The sequence below is a fragment of the Stenella coeruleoalba genome (genome assembly GCF_951394435.1).
Source record: "Stenella coeruleoalba genome assembly, chromosome: 3".
NCBI lineage: Eukaryota > Metazoa > Chordata > Mammalia > Artiodactyla > Delphinidae > Stenella > Stenella coeruleoalba.
Genome location: NC_137148.1, coordinates 87849827 through 87871481, shown reverse-complemented (window position 1 = coordinate 87871481; position 21655 = coordinate 87849827). Strand labels below are relative to the sequence as shown.

Below are 21655 nucleotides of genomic sequence, written 5' to 3'. Positions count from 1 at the left end.
GTTCCATTTTAAAGCTCCTACAAGTATAATGTGTGGTTACTTGGTATCTAAGTAAAATTTCTTCATTTGGGACTTTTATCATCACAGTACTTCACATAGTACTTCTTTGTCTGTCGTTAGACGTGGATGCTTTCTGACTCTGGCACGTGCCTAGGCCTCATTGAGGTACCCCTCTGTGTGGTATGCTTCTGTTCACGTGGGGGCAGGGACCTGCTGCAGCCACAGTCCACTGGCAGCCTCTCTGAGGCCAGAATATCCCTGTAGCTGGTCCTGGGTACACCTGCTGGGTTTTGAAGTACAACTTTCCCTTTATCACCCTTCCGTTAGAGTCTTCAATGAATGGCTCCATCAATTATGTGCCTGCAGTATGCCGGAACTCAAGGAGACCTTACAGTTTTTTAATCCCTATATTACTCATGTTACCAATAAAATAGATTACCTCCCTCCCTCCCTCCCATATCAAGTCATAACCATTCTGCCAGGCTTTCAACCCTCCATAGTCTAGTCACCTCTTCAAACCTGGTTTCAGATCTAGTCAGAAGGTCCTGGGAAACTGAACTAAACTAGACTGGGATGCAGTACACAGGCTAAAATATTCCCAGGGATCTCACTAGTAGTTGTGGCAACTATACTTTTTTTTTTTGCGGTATGTGGTCCTCTCACTGTTGTGGCCTCTTCCGTTGCGGAGCACAGCCTCTGGACGCGCAGGCTCAGCGGCCATGGCTCACGGGCCCAGCCGCTCCACGGCATGTGGGATCTTCCCGGACCGGGGCACGAACCCGTGTCCCCTGCATCGGTAGGCGGACTCTCAACCACTGCGCCGCCAGGGAAGCCCCGTGGCAGCTATACTTGTTCATATCCCAACCTGTCTCCTCTCTGCTCTCTCTACCTCATCTTCATACTGCACTAGTACTTGACATGAGGCATCATGCATATCGTAGGTACTCAAATGTTTGTTGAACTAAAGGGATTTAAGAGACTGAGCAACTCTGAGTGAAATAAGCCCTTTACTATAAATGTGCTTTCTTCAGTTTTGAAGGCATCGCTGATTCTAGCCATTGACTACTGGGGTCACTTCTCTTCTGCTTTCCTAAACCAGTAGGGGATACTTAGACAACCAAACTCTACTCCAGCTGACTTCTGCCCAGAATCATACGACTCTTCTAGTCTGATGAATTTTGCTGAACTGGAACACATGGAAATGTTTTTGCCCTTCGGTTATAAAGCTCAGTTAGAACCCAGCCTAAGCAGATTGCTTTATGCTGGCTTTATTTTTCATTCAGAAGGTGAGGGCACCCCATAGGCCCATGGACCACTCTGGCTGAAAGACACGAATAAAAGTAATGAGGTTAGCATTCTTCCTGGAAAATTCTTTAGGAAGTAGACTCACTATGTCCTTGATCCCTGTTGCTCTTTGTCCTTAGAGGTGGAAAGAAGGCCTTGAATTGGTCCTAAAGTCCTAAGTGAGATTAGGTAGTCACCCTGCTAATTTCCTCCCATTCGTTTTCCAGTTCACTCCAGAATCAAAGTGCTGCTGTTTCTTTCTTTGAAAGCTGTATATCCCATTCTTAGCCATGGCTTCTTTGTGGCACTTGGAACCAATAAGATCAACAGATCAAATTTTCTTAGCATTAAAAAGGACTTGTTGGGCTTCCCTGGTGGCGCAGTGGTTGAGAGTCCGCCTGCTGATGCAGGGAACACGGGTTCCTGCCCCGGTCTGGGAAGATCCCACATGCCGCGGAGCGGCTGGGCCAGCCATGGCTGCTGATCCTGCGTGTCCGGAGCCTGTGCTCCGCAACGGGAGAGGCCACAACAGTGAGAGGCCCACGTACCACAAAAAACAAAAAAAAAAAAAAAAAAAAAAGGACTTGTTTTTCAACATCGAAACAAGGCATTAACAATTAACATGCATCAAGACAGGACTTCATTCATTCACTCCTTTTCATTTTGGAGCCCCTGTTGTGTGCCAGGCCCTGTGCCAAGCACTGGGCTTAGCGCAGTGAATGGGAGATAGGTGGGGAGACCACCACTTAGTGAGCAAGGGTAGGGGGTGGTGGGGTGATGAAAACAGGTGGAAGAGTTAGGGAGGAGTCACATTATGCAGGGCCTGGTACAACCTGAAGGTAGGTTATAGAGGAGTTGGGATTTTATTCTTGGAGTAATTGGTGCCATTGGAGCATTTTAAATGGCAGACTGACATGATCAGATTTGCACTTAAAAAGATCACTGTGGCTTGATGGGTGGAGAACAGATTTGCGGGCTCAAGAGTGGCAGAAAGAGGTCTAGTGTGCAAGCTATTGAAAATGTCCAGGAGAAGGAGGACATGTCTTGGACCATGGTGGTCTGTGGTATCAGTACAGATGGCAAAGAGATAGCCCCATGTATACCCAGGGTCATCTTCAGTACTAATATTTGGAGGGTCTAGTTAGTTGTGAATGTTAGATTTAGTTATGGGACTGTTTCTGGATTGATTTCATAAGACTCTTTAAGAGAACTTATTAAAAGTATATATTTCTGGGGCTTCCCTGGTGGCGCAGTGGTTGAGAGTCCGCCTGCCGATGCAGGGTACACGGGTTCGTGCCCCGGTCCAGGAAGATCCCACATGCCGCGGAGCGGCTAGGCCCGTGAGCCATGGCCGCTGAGCCTGCACGTCCGGAGCCTGTGCTCCACAATGGGAGAGGCCACAACAGTGAGAGGCCCGTGTACAGAAAAAAAAAAAAAAAAAAAAAAAAAAAAAAAAAATATATATATATATATATATATATATATATATATATATATATATTTCTGGGTCCTGAATTAGTAGGTTTGGGGTGAAGTCTAGAGAAAACTTTTTTTTTCTGAGCAGGGTCACAAAATACTTTTATATTATTTAGGACACTCATGTAGGATTACACACAACAATTCTTTGATGCCAGCAGTATAAAAATGTCCAAAGATTGCTCCACCTTTTTAGAGTTAGTACTACAAATTCCTTTCCTCCCCAGATATGCTAGCATCATTTCCAAAAGTTAATCTTTCAGTGCAGATTACAAAACCCTTTTCATTGACTCAGTCTTACTCTGATAAAGATAGATCTCTCCTCCCATGTTCCAAGAAAACTTTGTCTTAAAATAAGAATAAATTGCATCTCTTTATTTAGAATCCTGAAATTTTTGTAAAAGCTTCTCCCAACCTTATTTTCTTATTCTTTAATTTTAATCCTTTTTAGGTGAAAGTGCTTTCCTGGATTATCAGGTTCTACTTACGTGGTTTTATAATTCACTACCGTTAATCCAGCTTCTTCAACACCTCTGAATTAGACTACCCCAGCGCTCTCCTATGCTTTCCTCTTTTGGGAGGGTTCTCAGGATATACAGGGCTATCACGGCATTGGCAGCACACCTGGTCTACCCATAGGAGATGAAAAAAGTAATCAAGGGAAGCACTTCTCTTCAGGAAATTCTTTAAAAAGTAGACCTACTGTGCCTTGATCCTTTTCGCTCTACTTCTCTGGGGATAAAGGGAGGGCCTTAAATTTGCTTTTGAGTGAAATTAGCACCATGAAATGAATCACAACCTAGTGTGTATAGGTTAAAGGGCATGGGTTTCAAAATCTAAAAGACCAAAGTTTAAAGCCCCACTTTGCCACCTGCTAGTGATTTGATTTGGGGGAAGTCAATCTCTAATAGGCTTATTTTAGTCACCTGTTAAATGGGGATAATGTTGCCTCTCGAGGCTATTATGAGCATCTCCTGTGATGCATAGAGAGGACTTAGCTTGGCACCCAGTAAGGCCTTAGTAAATATGGCCATTTTATTATCTACTCTCTCTTAAACTCTTTGGCTACTAGTACCCCAAACCTCAACAGAGTGAGCTGTGTCCAGAGACTGAATCCCTAGATTCAACAATTCAAAAAAAAAATTTGTAAACAATAACTCTCCAAGCAAAATTAGTGACCCTGTACTGCTCACCTTCTGTTCTTTCTCTTTCTTCTAGCCCAGAATAGTTTAGTCATGTATGAACACTTCTAACACAGTGGCTATTACATTTGCCCCATTTTAGAATTTTCTAGGACTATTGTTTCTACCTCCTGGAGAGGTTTCTCTCTTGTAGCCACATTTGATCTCCCAAGAAACCACCCTCAAAGGATTTCTGAGTGCAGCTTTCAAGAGCTTATGAGAACTAACATTTTCCTTTTCCCTCTGCCCCCTGTGTTTCTGGTTTTCATTTGCTTAGGGTTTAGCAACTAGAGAAGGCCCCCTTAAGGTTCACAAATGGAAGCTCTACAGGAATCTTTGTGTGTGTTTATATTATTGAGGCTTTTCATGGTTCTTGTGACTCTGAAGGCACGATAGACATTCCCTATTACCAGGGCTTTTCCACCTTGTAACACTAAATGCACTTGCATGCTTTCCATGCCGCTATAAAAGTATAGGCTGGCTTTTAGAATGCCAGCTTAAGGAGACGGTCTTCTCTACGTCTGTCATGTGAAGAGATGACACTATTGAATCTGAGGTTCATCGTCCTCTTTATCTCCATCACAGCTTTGACTAAAAGATCAAAATCTGCTTTGCAAGCTGATCTCATTCCCCCCTGATTTTCCGATACTACTTTCCAAATCCTGAGCCACATTTCTCTTTGCATACGGATTCTTTTCTTCTGCCTGCTTTTCCCACAGTCTGTAAGTAAGTAAGATCCTTCAAAATCAAACCGTTACAGGTGTCTTTTCAACAAATAGCGCTGGGGCAATTCATATGCAAAAAAAAAAAAAAAAATGAACCTTTCACCTTACTTCACACTATTCACAAAAATCAACTCCAAGAGCACCATAGACCTAAATGTTAGAGCTAAGACCACCATTAAGGAAATGAAAAGACAAGGCACAGAATGGAAGAAAATATTTGTGAAACAAGAATCTGATAAAGGACTTGTATTCAAGTTATATAAAGAACTCTTACAACTTAAGAAGAAAACAACCCGATTTTGAAAATGTGTAAAAAATTAAGCTTATACTTATCGATAACATGACTCAGTAATTCCACTGCTAGATATTTACACAAGAGAAATGAAACATAATGTCCATACCAAGACTTGTATGTGAACGATCACAGAAGCATTATTTATCAAAGCTCCAAACTGGAAACAATTAAAATGTTTATCAACTGGTAAACAGATAAACAAAATGTAGTATAGTCCTACAGTGCAATTCTACTCAACAATAAAATGAGCCAGCTATTTATACATGTAACACCAAGGATGAATCTCAAAAACATTACACTAGTGAAGGAAGCTAGATACAAAAGACTACTTATGATAGAACTCTATATGAAATTTCTAGAAAAGGCAGGTATGGATGTGTAAAGCATGGTTGTCTAGCAGTGGGAGCTGTGATTGAACATATGGGCATAAGGGATAAAGGGAATTTTGGGGGTGGTGCGATGCAAGTGTTCTACAACTGGATCCTGGTGTTGGTTGCGCAACTGTTTAAGTTTAAGGCCTTTTATTAAGTCTCCTAAAACACATCTAAGCCTACTAAGAGTGTTTCTGTACTCCAAGGACTTACTCTGGTCTTGTTTGGCTTATAGGACTCTGTTGATGCTGGAGGCTCCTCCGAGCTCTCTTATTCTGATTCCTTGAGCTGAAAGAGAAAGACCCACCAAGCACATGTTAATACCTTTTTTTCTTCTCTCTGAACGCTCTAACACCTTGGACTTGAGCTTTCTTGTGTCCTTAATCCTTATCTGAATTCCTCTTCCCCCTTTTGAAGATGGACCTAGGAGAGGCCTGACGTTAGAGTGAGATTAGGCAGGGTTATTTGACCAAATGGCCATAGTTATTTAACCTTTGTTCTCTCTCATCTTCCCCGCCCACCCCACTTTTTAATAGAAGTTTGTTTTCACTAAAGCTTCAGGCAGTTTTAGTGCCTTAAATATTCTTTGTTAACATAATGTTTCTAGAAAGCTGAGTGTCAGGAAGGCCCATTTTTAATTTATCAATGGCACCCTTACTCTTAATCTGCTGAAGCATACTTTACTTTTGAGGGCAGAATTAATCTTTTATCAGACGTACCATGGATGCTGTTGGTTTCATTATTTTAGGAAAATGTTCTTGGGTTGTTTCAGAATTAATACTACCCACATACATTTATTTTCCAATATCTATTCAGAATAGATAAGGAAGATACAAAGTAAGAGTCACCCATATTAAATTTAATGCAAAGGAGATGCAAGTCACTGCTGTTTGAAAAACTAACAGTGGTGTTTAACTTGTTGATTTCATCTTGACTGTGAGGAAAGTGAATCTGAAATTAAGCCTATGATAGAGAATATTTGGACCTTCTTTAATAAGCTACAACTTTGTGGAACAGTGAAGAAAATGTTAGCACAATTATAAGAAGATAATTTTATACATGGAAAGTTTTTGGAGGTTGAGGGAGACAAAAAAGGAATTTCAGTCTGCCCTTTGTTTAAAGCAGGGCCATGTAGAAATGCCAAAAGCTGTCAGTGTAACTTCTTTGCAGCTCTGGGGCCTCAAGTTTTCACATCCCTAAGAGTCTCTTAGGGGCTTGTTAAAAATACAGATCCTTGGGCCACACCCCTTTTGGCTCTGAGATTTTACTAAACTCCTCAGGGGATTCTAATATGTATTACATTAGGTAAGGTTCTTCAGAGAATCGTAATTAGTATGAGGGGTGTGTGTGTGTGTGTGTGTGTGTAAAAGAGATTATTGTAAGGAATTGGCTCATGTCACTATGGAGGCTGAGAAGTCCCCAAATCGGCAATCTGGAGACCAAGGAAAGCTGATGGTGTACTTCTAGTCTGAGTGTGAATGCATAGGAACCAGGAGAGCCGATGATATAAGTTCCAGTCCAAGTTTGAGTCTAAAGGTAGGAAACTGTTGTCTCAACTTGAAGACAAGGCAGAGAGAGAGAAAGAGAGAGAGAGCGAGCAAATTTTCCTTCACTCAACCTTTTTGTTCCATTCAGACCTTCAACGGATTGGATGTGACTAAGGTTGAGTGGTCACCTTGGGGAGAGCAATCTGCTTTACACAGTCTACTGTGTAGATGAACATAAATGTTAATCTCATCCAGAAACACCCTCAGACATACCCAGAATAATATTTAATCAAACATCTGGGTGCCTCGTGGTGTAGTCAGGGTGACACATAAAATTAACCATCACACCATCCAAATCTGAGGAATCTGAAGCAGTGAGGGGCAAAACCAGATTTCTTGGAAGAAACACTTGTAGGGAGAAACCTTATAAAGAGACCATTGTTGCACTTTAGGAAGCAATTGTACAATTTCAGTTATAAAAGATGTCCAGACTAGGCAAATTCATAGTGACAGAAAGTTGCCAGGGGCTGGAGGCTGGAGTTGGAATAGGGGAGTGACTGCTAACGGGCATGGTGTTTCTTCTTGGGGTAAGGAACATGTTCTGGAATTAGATATTGATGACGGTTGTACAACTTGTGAATATGCTAAAAACCACTTGAACTGTTCCTTTTGAAGGGGTGAATTTTGTAGTTTGTGAAGTGTATGTCAATAAAATATGTACATATCTACTGAGAGATGCGAAGAAGTGGAGGTAGATAGTGTTGACATCTCTGAGACATTTTCTGTGAAGAAGTAAACAAACATGGGGTGATAGAAAGGGATGTGGGGTTGAGGGAGGATTTAAAAAAAAAAAAACCACAGGACATATTGCAGCATGTCTGTATATGGATTCAAATGATCCATTGGAAAGGGAAATATTAATGATGCAAGGTAAGGCAGAGGGAATTTGCAGTAGCCAAATCCTTAAATTCACTCACTGTAATGCCGCCTTGACTTTCTTCATGTCTCTTCCCTAGGTGACAGATCAATCGGTGAAAGCATTTGCTGAGCACTGTCCTGAACTTCAGTACGTTGGCTTCATGGGTTGTTCAGTTACTTCTAAAGGAGTCATTCATCTAACCAAGGTAGGAACCGTGGCTACATCTCCTTAGTTTTTCCGAGTATCATTCATATCAGTGCCCTAGCAATGTTATACGTACTTGAATGAGGACTACTCAGACCATTATAGACATGTAAGTAGTGTTTGGTAAAATTAAAATCACTTTAAGGCAACAATACAAAATCTATCCTTTCTGAAATGGTACATTCATTTAAACAAGAAAGTTTTTTGCTTTTTCATTTGCTAATGACTATGAAATATATACATTAAAGAAACTGATATATATGACAAAACATATTGAGATGTTAATTTATTGTGTTAGAAGATATTTTGATGAAAGTGTTCACTGGTCACATATCATTAGATCCTCTGAGCATTTGGCTTTTAAGAAGTGAATATGGTTAGTGCATATGATTAAGCTGAGTATGTAACGTGAAAAGAGAAGCAAATGTATGTCAAAAATTAACTTTATAGTTCAGAGAGTTTACTTGTATACCAAATATATGAAATCTCATATTTTAGCAATAATGAAAATAACCAGTTCCTTTGTAATCTCTCCCTTTCAATGTGTCATCTCTGCTGTTTTTCAGAGTTCTCAAATAATTAGAAGCTAATTCTTATATACATGCTTTAGAAAACTGGTTACTATAAAATTTACTTGTGTATTATCTGAAATTTGTCAGGTCTCTTCAAGCTTACAGCTTAGCGGGATATAATGTTTTTCTTTCTTCCTAGGAAAAGAGCAAATGTTTACGAGTTACCTAGAACAATGGCAATAAGGCCCAGTGGATAGGAGTCTGGGCTCTGTTGTCAGCTCCTGTTTGAATCTTGGCTCTGCCATTTATTACCTAAGTGAGCAAATTATTTTTCAGGGAATTAATTGAAGTAATATATGCAAGATGCTTGCCTCAGTATCGAAACCACAGTAAGTGCTAAGTAAACTTTAGCTACTATTATTAAAATAGGTGCTACAATATCTAAATTGCTGGAAAATCAGAGCAAACTTTGAAAAAAAAATCAAATCACTGTTCTAGTCTAGTGTATCTGAAACAGAGCCTGTGGTTGTTCTGTGTCTTAAATGCCTGATCAGCTTTAATTATATTTTGAGGATCAGAACCTAAAGCCAGCAGAGAGGACAGGCACGTTATTCTCTCTTATTGCTCTATCAAAACATCTCAGTGTAACCAAGACCATATGTAACCATAATTTTTTATTCATTTTCTATAACCTTGGCCTGAACATTTTGGTAGATGAGTATTTTTCTCGTCACATCTAATGCTGTTTATGGTGTAGAGTAGAAATGCCTTTGGAGGAACAGCTTGTGCACAACAAGGGTTATAATGACCGTATGTGGGCTTTTTACGATCACTTGAAATTGTACTCATTAAAGACAAAACAAGACTTATTAGATCAGTAAGTGCTTCCCTGAGCATTTTGAGATGGCCAAAAATTATTGTACACTGGTACTTAAAAGATCAGAATTATTTTCTTTGACAAAATAGTAGCGATAGCAAATGTCAGCTTTGGAAGGCTTAATTTGCTGAGAAGATTATTGTGAAGATTCTATACCAGGATTGGTGTTTGGGCCTGTTAGCAGTCAGAATCTACTGGATTCATATCAAAGCTGGTCCACAGCGTTTTAGGAGCATCTTTCTTGCTCAGCACAGTATTTGTTTTGATGAGAAGACTGGTTTGTGGCATAATATTGCTTAGTTTCATGGATTCGGGTAAAGGCAAAATAGCATTTTAAACATGTATAACTTTTGCGAAGCTATTTTGGTTATCTTATCTCTTGAAAACCAAGGGTAGAACTCAAGTTTTAATAAAATAAAAGCTTTTTTGTTAAAATATTTGCATTCTGACAGTATTTTTCTACTAAGACATTATACAAAATATAATTTACATTCACAAAATGTTTGTAAATATATAAGTGTTCCTAGAAAGTTGTGTTACCCTTATTATAATCATGGTATATAGCTCTAAATAATTTATTATCAACATGGTATGTAATTCTTAAATAAATGATTAGGGAGATATGAGATGCAGAGTGTTGAGAGTTACTGGTATAAATACATTTAATTTTATATGACTTAGAAAATCTCTCCAAGTTATTACTTTACTAAGTCTCTGGCTCTAAGTTTGCTACTAGAAGCAGGTGCCACAAAATCCCTGTGCCTTAGTTTCCTCCTGTGAAGAGATGTGCCTGTATTAGGTGATCTATCTCTAGAGTTTCTTACAGCCAGACAAATCTCTGAATTTGAGTCATTGGCCTGGACGGGACTGTGAGTGGCTGTCACTGAAACTAAGGAATGTCAAGTCTTTAGTAAGTTAGAAGGGAAAATTGGGGATTTGTGACATCTTAGATTGTTAAATCAAGGGCAAGAAGACAGAAGATTGGGAATAAATGGAAGAATATTGATATTCTATTACTGTGGTCTCGTGGACTTAATTTTACTTTGATGCTCTCAGTCTTGGCTGGACTCTATTTATTGGTGACACACCCTTAGTCTTCAGATAGATTCTGCTAATATCAAGCGATATTGAAGTAAGCGGCCTTCCTTCTAAGCTGCTGTGACTATGTAAATGAGAGTCCAGAAGTAGCCAAGACTGAATGCCCACAGGTGGAGAAGATAAAGTCAGCTTTACCAGAGTGGGTTTGGAAGCAATGATAAGAACTTTTGAGGTCTCTAACAGTTGAGAATGTTAATGACTTGTATCCGGCAGAATTGAGCTTCCTCCAACACAGGTGTGTTCTTTTCACTGCCATGTACCTATTTATAAATGTAAAATATTTCTATCTTGTACTTTTGCTCTCCTTCCCACTTTTCAAAAACAAGTTCAGCAAATGCAAATGTATAGTTAACCCCTAGTGACTAGACTGTAGTGCCTAAGTATCATTTGCCACATTAAGGACTAATAGGAACATGTCAAAGGACCCGAAAGCCAACATGAAGTGCCTCTCACTGGCCTAAGCTGGGATACGTTGAGCATCAAAAAGGAAAATGGCTGAAATGGATTAAAACAAATGTATAAAAGTCATGAGTTTACAATGATCTATAAAAAAAACAAAACAGAACTGGATTTCTTCTTCCAGTTAAGATGGAGTAGTGGGGACCAGATTTACTCTCTTCCCTGAAACAACCTAGAAAAACTGACAAAATGTATGAAACAATGGTCTTCAAGACACTGGATATCAGACAACCAAGGACAGTGATCCCTGAGATCTAAGAAACAAACAAGAGAAGCCCTATGCTTGCCTTCGTCTAATATGTTGGAAGAGTTTCCAGCTTGTAGCACAGAGAGGGATAACCCAGGCAAAACTCAGCAGACTGTCTGAGTTGAGACAGAACCAAAAGTCCAGGGAGACCAGGATAGCCAGAATTCAGAGGACAGAGTACCAGAGTGGAGAGAACTTGCATAGAAAACCCCAGAGATTGGAGTATGCTCTCCCTTCCTTGCTCATCCAATCCTAAATAACCCATGAGTAAAGAAGAAATCAAAAGAGAAATTAGAAAGTATTTTGAACTGAATGAGGATGAAAACACAACACATCAGATTTAGTGTGATGCTACTAAAGTATTTACTTTAAATACCACCAAACACCTGTATAAAAAAAAAGGTCTCTAATCAACGACCTTAGCTTCTGCCTTATGAAACTTGAAAAAAGAAAAGCAAATTAAACTCAAAGTAAGCAGAGGAAAGGAAATTATAAAGATCAAAGTGGATATCGATGAAATGGAAAACAAAAAAAAGAGAAAATTAATGAAATTAAAGGTTGGTTCTTTGATAAACTCGATAAATCTCTATTGAGACTACTTAAAAGAGAGAGAGAGAGAAATTGCCAGTACCATGACTCAGAGGAGTAACATAGCTACAGATTCTCCAGATATTAAAAGGATAACAAGCGAATATTATGGACATCTTTATGCCTCTAAATTCAACAAGTTAGATGAAATGGAAAATTTATTTGAAAGATGCAAACTTCCAAAGCTCACTGAAGAAGAAATAGATTACTTGAATCTCTATATCTCTTAAAGAAATTACGTCTGTTGTTAAAAACCTTCCCTCCAATGATACTCTGTGCCTAGATTGCTTCATTGGTGAATTCTACCAAATATCTGATATATTTTAAAAACTTTATCAGTAAGAGATACATACTTGAATATTCACTAGTGAAATGACACAATGTTAGGGATTTGCATTAAAATATTACAAAGGGATAAAAAGAAAAAAAAGTGGATAGGCCACTAAAGGAGACAAAAATGGCAAAATATAGATAATTGAGCTGGGCTATAGGACATGGCAGTTCATTATATTATTCTCAATACTTATATTTGAAAATTTCCATAATAATAAAAAAGCTTTTAAGGGGTTAAAAATGTTGCTATTAATATAACATGATAAAATCATACTATTCAATAGCATGCTTTTTGAGAATGCATAATACCATGGAAGATGCTCAGGATAATAATTAATAATCATATACATTAATATATAATATTAATTTAAAATCAGTTGGACAGATAAGCCAATGGAATCTGAAATGTCAAAGTGACACATTATTTTTACGTATAGTTGGAGTGCAAACCTCAGAAATGCTGTGGGTTCATGAGTTTAATGCCACAGATCCATTGTGAATTGACTTAGATCAGTTCAAATGATTTCTACCAGTAGTCAGGAAGATGCTATTTTATATGACTATTAAGGATGATGGTGAAGAATTTTTGACAAAATGTTCATTTTCATTATATGCTATATAAAAATTTATATTTGTCATAACTTAAGATTGTTGATAAATTTAAAAGTTGTGTTTATTAATTAATGATATAATTCTGATGATATCTTAATTAATGATATTAATTCTGGTGATACCTTAGATCTTATTGTTGCTTATATACCTGAACTGAATTCTTAGGATGTGTCAGATATGGGTATGTTTGTTTTTGTTTTTAAATAGAGGTTTTTTTTTTTTGAAGGTAACAGCTAAAAAAATGCCCAAAGTTCAGATATTTTCTTGGACCATATCATATTAAAGAACTTTTTTAAAAACACATATTTTAAAAGTGCTTATGGCTGAAAATATGAAATATTTTCTAAAGAAAAACAAAATTGATTTTTTTCAGTCAATTTAACATAAGTAAGTGAAAGAATGTTCATTCATGCAGCTAACTCAATTTTCATCTTCGTTTTCATGTTTATTCAGAGACTAGAAATGAAAGATGAACTTTCTTGTCTTTCAAATTTCCAAACAACAGATCAGTTTAGAATGTCTTATTCTAAAGGCAGAACATATTATTTTGCTACTTTAGGGTTGTTTTAGCTGTTAAGTTGTAGATTATCATTTCATTTGTTTCTGATTAATTATAGGTACTTGAGTGATATTTTAAGATGTGGCAAGTGTGTGTTCTTAAGTTCATTCAGCTCTGAAATATTCCCTAGTGAGTATGACCAGTGAGGACTCTGAAGAGGTATTTGTAGGATGACTGTGCATTTGGTTCTTTTTAGCTTTCCGGGAGTTAAGAGTTGAGCCAAAAATCAAGTGTTGAGAATTTAGGTGCTGATTCTCTAGGCCTGGTGTGATCCATTAATAGATTTTTTCTTTGAAGTTCACAACGGAGAGCAAACTGCTTACTGCTGTCATCAAAGCTAATAGGATGACTGCTATTGTATGACCTAGGGCAAATCACCTAATCTCTTAGCCTCAGTTTTCTCATCTGTAAAATGAGGATAATAATAACATCTATCTATCTCCCGGGTTTTAGAGGAAGAGTGCTTGGCACATACTAAAGCAGCATTTGAAAAATAGTATATATAAATAAATTAATTAATTAGAAAAATATTCGTCATTATGTATAAAAGCTTCTTATAACTCTTTAGTCCTAATACATTCATATTCTTTTATTAAAATAAAAATGAAAAATAATTTTCATGAAAATAAATCTTAGTTAAAAATTTTATGACCCTTCTTTCTACCTGAGTGCCAAGGCTGAATGTTAAGTTTAAAAACTGTTTGTCTGCTCTTCATGGTTTTGTTTTGTTTTTTCCCCTTTAATACACTGAACAACTAAAATAATATTTTAAATAAAATCATTAAAAAAATTCCTACCATAGCAACATGCTGAATCAGAGGAATACACTTTTGTACCTTATTTTTTCATTTTTTTTATAGAAATATAGTGGATTTACATTGTTGCATTAATTTCTGCTGAACAGCAAAGTGATTCAGTTTTACATATATATACATTCTTTTTTGTAAATATTCGTTTCCATTATGGTTTATCACAATATTGAATATAGTTCTGTGTGCTATACAGTAGGACCTTGTTGTTGATCCATTCTATGTATAATTAGTTTGCATCTGCTAACCCCAAACTCCCAATCCTTCCCTTCCCCACCCCACCTCCCCCTTGGCAACCACAAGTCTCTTCTCTATGTCTGTGATTCTGTTTCTGTTTCATAGAAGTTCATTTGTGTTATATTTTAGATTCCATCTATAAGTGATATCATATGGTATTTATCCTTCTCTTTCTGACTTACTTAGTATGATAATCTCTATGTCCATCCATGTTGCTGCAAATGGCATTATTTCATTCTTTTTTATGGCTGAGTAATATTCCATTGTATCTATATACCACGTCTTCTTTATCCATTCATCTGTTGTTGGACATTTAGGTTGTTTCCAAGTCTTGGCTATTGTGAATAGTGCTGCTATGAACATAGGGATGCATGTATCTTTTTGAATTACATTTTTGTCCAGATATATGCCCAAGAGTGGGATTGCTGGATCATATGGCACCTCTACTTTTAGTTTTTTAAGGAACCTCTATACTGTTCTCCATAGTGGTTGTACTAATTTACATTCCCACCAACAGTGTAGGAGGGTACCCTTTTCTCCACACTCTCTCCAACATTTGTTCTTTGTAGACTTCTTAACGATGGCCATTCTGACCAGTGTGAGGTATGTTGTACCTTATTGTTATTGCACAAATTAGTGACTTTGATTTTTATTTTTCTAAATTAGTATAGGCAGTGACTACGTAAGCTGTGGCAGTTTATCACATTTTTTTTCATTCTGTTAAGTCAGTAGTATCTATTCAGCGAGGCTACTCTTTTTATATTTTACAACTCTATTACTCCTACTCTGGTTGTAATGTATATTTGTGCTACATTTTCATTTCCGCAACTATAGCAGCAAGATGTATCAATGTGACACTAGTAAAATAAATGAATTCATCTTTCAAATGACTCAGTTTGTGAAAGTCCTAACAAAGTAAAATGAGCAAATGAATTTCTTTGTTGCATCTATCCTTTGATAAAATGGTTGCTTCAGGCTCTCCTATAAATATATAAATACAAAATGAGGAAAGCTGGCTATCTTTTTTGAAAGGGCTTTTTCTGGATCTTGGCTTTATACTTTAAATATTATTTTACTTTGCTTATGTTATCCTCAGTTCACTCCTTGAATTTTTATCACACACTTGTTCGTAAATTATGGTTTTCGTTGCCAGTATTCTTGTAGAAAAGGATTTCAACTTTATTTATCTGGTCTCTAACACATGAGGTCAGTCTTTATCCAAGAAAGATATTAGGAGACACTGCTTTCAAGCTCTTTTTGGCTTTCAGATTCATTCACACTGTGTTGTAACAGAAATTTTATTTAAGGATCAGTGTGAATCTGCTTCATTCAATCTTGTGGTTTATACGTAAATGCATAGTTATATCAGGCACGGATGGGGTCACATCTCTAAATTGACAGAATAGACTACCTGAATTAGAGAAACCAGATCTGGGGCTTAATGAGAATACGTTATAATGAAACTTAATGAGGAGATATACTACTGAGGGAAAGAAAGTAAGCAGATCTCATTTATTAATTAATTTTTTTATTGAAATAAAGTTAATTTACAATGTGTTAGTTTCAGGTGTACAGCAAAGTGATTCAGTTATCATTTATTAATTTAAAATAAACATTTACTGAGAATTACAGAGTTAGAGTCCAATTAATTTGAAAACATATTCAACTGATTAAAACATTGACAGTTATATTCACTTAATAGTTTTGAACATTTATAAAATATTTAACGGTGTTTTATTATCAACTAATTCAACTGTCTTATTTAAACACTATTTTCACTGCCCCTGGGCAGGTCCTGTTAGCCACAGGGAAATGCTTGCATATGTACATATTATATATTCATTTATACACAAACACAGTACATGCCCACACTGTGCCAATCATTAACCATAGAGAATCCAAATTATCAGATTTTTCTTTACAATTTTGTTTAACATTGTGCAGTGTTTATAACGATGGCCTAAGGGGCTCCTGAATACTGAGGGGAAGAAAACTTATGTTGCATCTTTTTTTTTTTTTTTTGCGGTACGCGGGCCTCTCACCGCTGTGGCCTCTCCCGCTGCGGAGCACAGGCTCCGGACGCGCAGGCTCAGCGGCCATGGCTCACGGACCCAGCCGCTCCACGGCATGTGGGATCTTCCCGAACCGGGGCACGAACCCGTGTCCCCTGCATCGGCAGGCGGACTCTCAACCACTGCGCCACCAGGGAAGCCCTTATGTTGCATCTTTATTGGAGTCACATTCTTTGAAAACAGGGAATTCATTTCCATGGTAACTCTCTATTAGTCAAAAGTTATCTGTGTAACAGCAGAGGTGAGTTCTAAAATTTTATCTTGGAACCTCAGTATTTAACCAGAATTTGGGTCTACGTAATATTACTCATTATTTTCCATAATAATTTTTGGAATAGAGTTTGGTTGTGAGCTCCCTCTTCTCCTGGCACACTGGCCCAATAATAGAGTCCCATAGCGTCTACTGACTAAAGGCAGTTGAGCTCTTCGTATGTTTGCTCTCCAGCCCAGAGGTATCACAGGTATTTACACAAAAGCTGTTGATCACAGTGTACTTACAAAACCATCAGGAACATAGCTGCTTCCCCTACAGTAGACTTCCTTTCAATTGATTGTATCCCAGTGGGATGATTGGCCATCAACATTTTTTTCCAAGAAAAAAGGTGCCCACTGGAACTTTCTCTGTTATATTCATTAGTGGAAATGCTTGGTTATTATGTTTGATCAGAGGTACTTTTCAACATGCAATTGGCTATCAATTTTTGATCTTTAAAAATGAAGCAATACCCCTGTGCCTGAGAAAGCAGAAAGCAGCTCAGGATACTTTTACAGCTTTCATCTAGCTCAAAGGAGAAGAAGTTTATTAGCACCCTGGGTTTCTCAGACAAGGTGTGGGGAATGCTCTGGCAGTTCTTCCTTTTTCTGGGTTGTGATAATGAACTCTCATTAGATTGACTACTTCTTTTCATTTTGGAATCTGGCTCCCCCTTCCCCTTTCTTTCCTTTTGCTTTGTGCTGGTCCTAGGTCTGTTTGCCCTCACATCCTTTCTTCTCTCTAAGCATGCTCTTATATATCATAGGAGGCTTCCCCCTGCAGGCTGCATTTAGTGGGAGGCAGGAAGGCAAAGGGAGGGAGGCAGTCTGGTATTTCTCAACCTCCCTGTCTGTCTCAGGTAACATTTCTGGCAACAGCTTCATCTCCGTGGTTCCAGCCCTGGACAGACCTCCTGCAGCTCCAGCTTGTATTGGAAGACCAGGCCTGTGGCCATGAACACTGAGTCTTCTTTCTGTCTCCCTAGCCTTAGGGTGTTTGTGGCCTCCTGCTGCTGCTAAATCTGTGGCTTACATTAGTCTCTCCAGTTTGTCTTCTCACCTTCTACTTCATCAGAATAACCACTTTCCTTAATGAAATTCCCTTTGTGTCATTTAATAAATGCTTATGGTGGTTTCTGTTTTCCTGGTTAGATCCTAATACATATTCCTTTTTGTGTCATTCAGGGTTTCTTATGTGAGACCACATCTAAGAGAATAGAACTGATATTTATTTCCCCTTAGAAAGTCTTGTAACAATGGGGATCAAACACAAAGCAGAGAGTTGCACATACTATAACATTTCAATTAGACTTCACCATTCCTTAGACACTCTCTAGCCATACTTTGGTCTTGGATCTAGAAAAGCTATAACTAGAGAGGTAGAGGAAGCTAGCTATGTGGTAATTAGGAATAATGAAGCTACAAGGCTGTGGTGATTCCCAAGAATAGGATAGAGGGCTAGGTGCTTAATTATAAAAGAATAGGGTTTTTTTTGTTTTAGTTTTTTTTGGTGGTACGCGGGCCTCTCACTGTTGTGGCCTCTCCTGTTGCGGAGCACAGGCTCCGGACGCGCAGGCTCAGCGGCTATGGCTCATGGGCCCAGCTGCTCTGCAGCATGTGGGATCTTCCCGGACCGGGGCACGAACCCGTGTCCCCTGCATCGGCAGGCGGACATTCAACCACTGCGCCACCAGGGAAGCCCAAAGAATAGGTTTTATACATGACCCTAGAAAGAGTAAAATTTAAATGTTTCTCAGTGCTGTAATGTATAATGTCAATTCACAGAGGCAAATGTAAAGAAAAATATTTGACTAAATAAGTTAATTGCCGTGAACTAGTTATTTGAGTTATCGATTATTAGTTACCAGTTAATTTAAGTTATATCTTGGATGGTTTTGACTGAGAAGTAAAAAGTAACATGCTGGGCTTCCCTGGTGGTGCAGTGGTTGAGAGTCTGCCTGCCGATGCAGGGGACACGGGTTCGTGCCCCGGTCCGGGAATATCCCACATGCTGCGCAGCGGCTGGGCCTGTGAGCCATGGCAGCTGAGCCTGTGCGTCGGGAGCCTGTGCTCCGCAACAAGTAACATACTATCATGTCAGTACATCTGTTTATTTTTTAATTTTCAAAAATCTTGGTCATGCTTTTTGTTGATGTGAGAAGGTATAAGTGACCCCAAAGTACATAATATTAAAGTAAATCATAAATTTTGATATTTAAAGTTAGCTATATACTAGATATTGTTATTTAAATTTTCATTTCAATTAGTTGAAGCTTTTCAACTCATAGATGGAAGAAACTGGTTGAGAGAACAGAATTAGTTCTTTGTATCAGAAAGTAGTGCTTTAATATATAAATCAAAGTTATATAATTTTTACACTTCATTTTTGAAAAATTTGCATTTTTTAATAATAATGTAGTTTCATGTTCTATGTTACTTAAAATCAAGGAAAACTTCATAAAGACCTTCTTTCTGAGTGCTATTTCGTATTGGTATCTGATATACTGCCTATAGCATAGTCATTAACCTAGAATTTTAGATCATTTACTTCCATCTCTTAACATTGAGTATGATTTGTCAATTCCAAATTTAAATACATTGTAAACCAAATGCTGTTGCTTCTTGGAACTGCTTTTGTAAGACAAAGGTAAAACTAAGTAAAACAAATGGGACCTGATTCAGTGTTTTGTAGAGTTCCTGATTTGGATTTTGAGTATGCATCCTTACATGCTCTTTAAAAAGTTTGAGTTTTCTAAGATTTTTCTCACCTGGAAAGTGTTCATTCTTTTATCATTATAGGTGATTGTTGCACTTACGTAGTATCAAGTATAATGCCAGAAATGAAGATTGTGGAAGAAATAGTATTTTTTCCAAACGTGCATCCTGATTTTTTTCTTTCTCGCTAGTAAGGGTGATCTGATTGATTCATTTTTAGATTGTTAGTATCAGACTTATTAATATTTAGATTAATAATATCAATGAATTGTTAATTCATTTTAGATTGTTAATAAAAATATTAGATTGTTAATACCAACTAGAAGGGGTATTTGAGGCTTTATTTGGGGACTTCAGGAGGGAGGGTAGGGGGGCAGAGTTACATATACATTTTGGAATGTTTCTTCTCATAAAAATGGCTTGGAGATTGAGAGAAGAGAAAGCTAATGGATGCCTAGGTTAGCTGTTTTCTTCCTGAATGACTCAGGGCGCTCCAGACCTATGGGGTAAGCCTCAGAGAGAAGCTGCAGGTACCTACTGAAGGGGCCTCATGCTGTTCCTCTGTGAACAGTACCTGGTCACAGATTAGCAAAACTAATGTCTGAAATTAAGTTTTGGGCCTCTTTCACTCTGAACTTTGACTTTAGTCTAAGGCTCAGAAATGAGAGTGTAAGCCCAAGAGATTTTCCATGTGAAGGTGAATATTCTAAACCAGAAAGAAAGAAATAAAAGGCACTTCATTTTAGAGAGTAGGTATATCATTTCTGTAACATTTTTTGAATGCCGGAAAATGACAATATATGCCAGAGTATTTTTAATTAAAAATCATTAATGTCGTTTCTTTGTTTTTCAGTTTCATACATTTAGAAATAAAGAATGGAATAATTTGGCTGTTTGACTTTAACAGTATAATATTAAGAGGTCAATGTACAGGTCACTTGGCTTAGATATGATAAGCTTTTGTCTTGGGCTAATGGCATTTCAGTTATTTTACTACTTTTAAAAATAAGGTCGTAAAACTTTTTTTTGGAATATATTTCCAAAACTTTTGACACATTGAAGTGTGATAAGTGGATTCAGGTGACTGAAATGAGTTCAAAATTCCATGAATTGTCTTTTTTTAAAAAACAGATCTGTGAACTTGGTATGAGGAAATGAAAGAGAAGTATACAACCAGTCCAATTAGACAAAGTAATCTTTCCTTGCATGCTTCACATTTGACTTAATTTATCCTTAATTTATTTAAGCTTTGATTTTTTTCTTATTTAAGTCAAACAGTATGAATGTTTTATTTTTTAACTGAGGAGAAATTCTTTTTCTTAGCTCCTGCTAGGTAAAAAAGTGACAGGGCTGCTTAGTGCTGCTAACTTTAAGTGCTGTTTGTAGTCTGTTATGAGCTCTAGAAATCTTCTATGGAGAAAAGAAAGGGATTTGGTAGAAAGAAGTCCTAGAAAAAAGTCAATTAGAGACTGTGCTGCCTGCCAGAGTGGAAGAGGAGGAGCGGAGCATCCATTCTGATTTGTTGCACAAAGAAAACAGGAAGCCAGTTAACAAATATGCACATTTCTGCAGCAGAAGACAGTGATTAAAATTTTTGGTGGCTTCCCTGGTGGCGCAGTGGCTGAGAATCTGCCTGCTAATGCAGGGGACACGGGTTCGCGTCCTGGTCTGGGAGGATCCCACATGCCGCTTAGCGGCTGGGCCCGTGAGCCACAACTACTGAGCCTGCGCGTCTGGAGCCTCTGCTCCGCAACAAGAGAGGCCGCGATAGTGAGAGGCCCACGCACCGCGATGAAGAGTGGCCCCTGCTCGCCGCAACTAGAGAAAGCCCTCGCACAGAAACGAAGACCCAACACAGCAAAAATAAGTTAATAAACTCCTACCCCCAACATCTAAAAAAAAAAAAAAAAATTTTTTTGGTGAACTACTCAAAATTCCTGCCACTCACATCAAAACTGTGAAAACTTAAAGACTGTTTAAATGTTCTTCATTTTAAGAACGAACATGAAAATGAAGAACTGATTATGCTTCTTGTTCTAAAATGATCTTTAATTGCGTAGAGTGAGAATGTTGTTTTTTATTATTTAATGCTTATGTATTACTGAGGTTTATGTTCAAATATATCACTTTTAGAAACATGTAGCTCCAGAGCTGCAGATCCTGCGTTCGATATAGTTAAAAGAACGGAGACCTGGTTTACGGAAACCTAGGTACATGAAATTATTTTTAATGTTTTGTTCTTAATTTCAAATTTACTCATTCAGCAATCAGCATTTAATAATTTCGTATGATGCACCTAGTACTGTGTGAAGCACTGGTGACACAAAAGTGAATAAGACATGG

General features: G+C 37.8%; 1 protein-coding gene across 3 annotated transcripts in view; it reads left to right on the top strand.

The window, feature by feature from the left end:
• The window catches only part of FBXL17 (F-box and leucine rich repeat protein 17), a 479571-nt gene that overhangs the window by 135409 nt on the left and 322507 nt on the right, over positions 1 to 21655 (top strand). For all 3 annotated transcript variants that reach the window (XM_079916975.1, XM_079916976.1, XM_079916974.1), the window contains one exon: positions 7836 to 7943. In XM_079916975.1, the coding sequence (XP_079773101.1) occupies positions 7836 to 7943 (108 nt within the window). The remainder of the gene's footprint in view (positions 1 to 7835; positions 7944 to 21655) is intronic.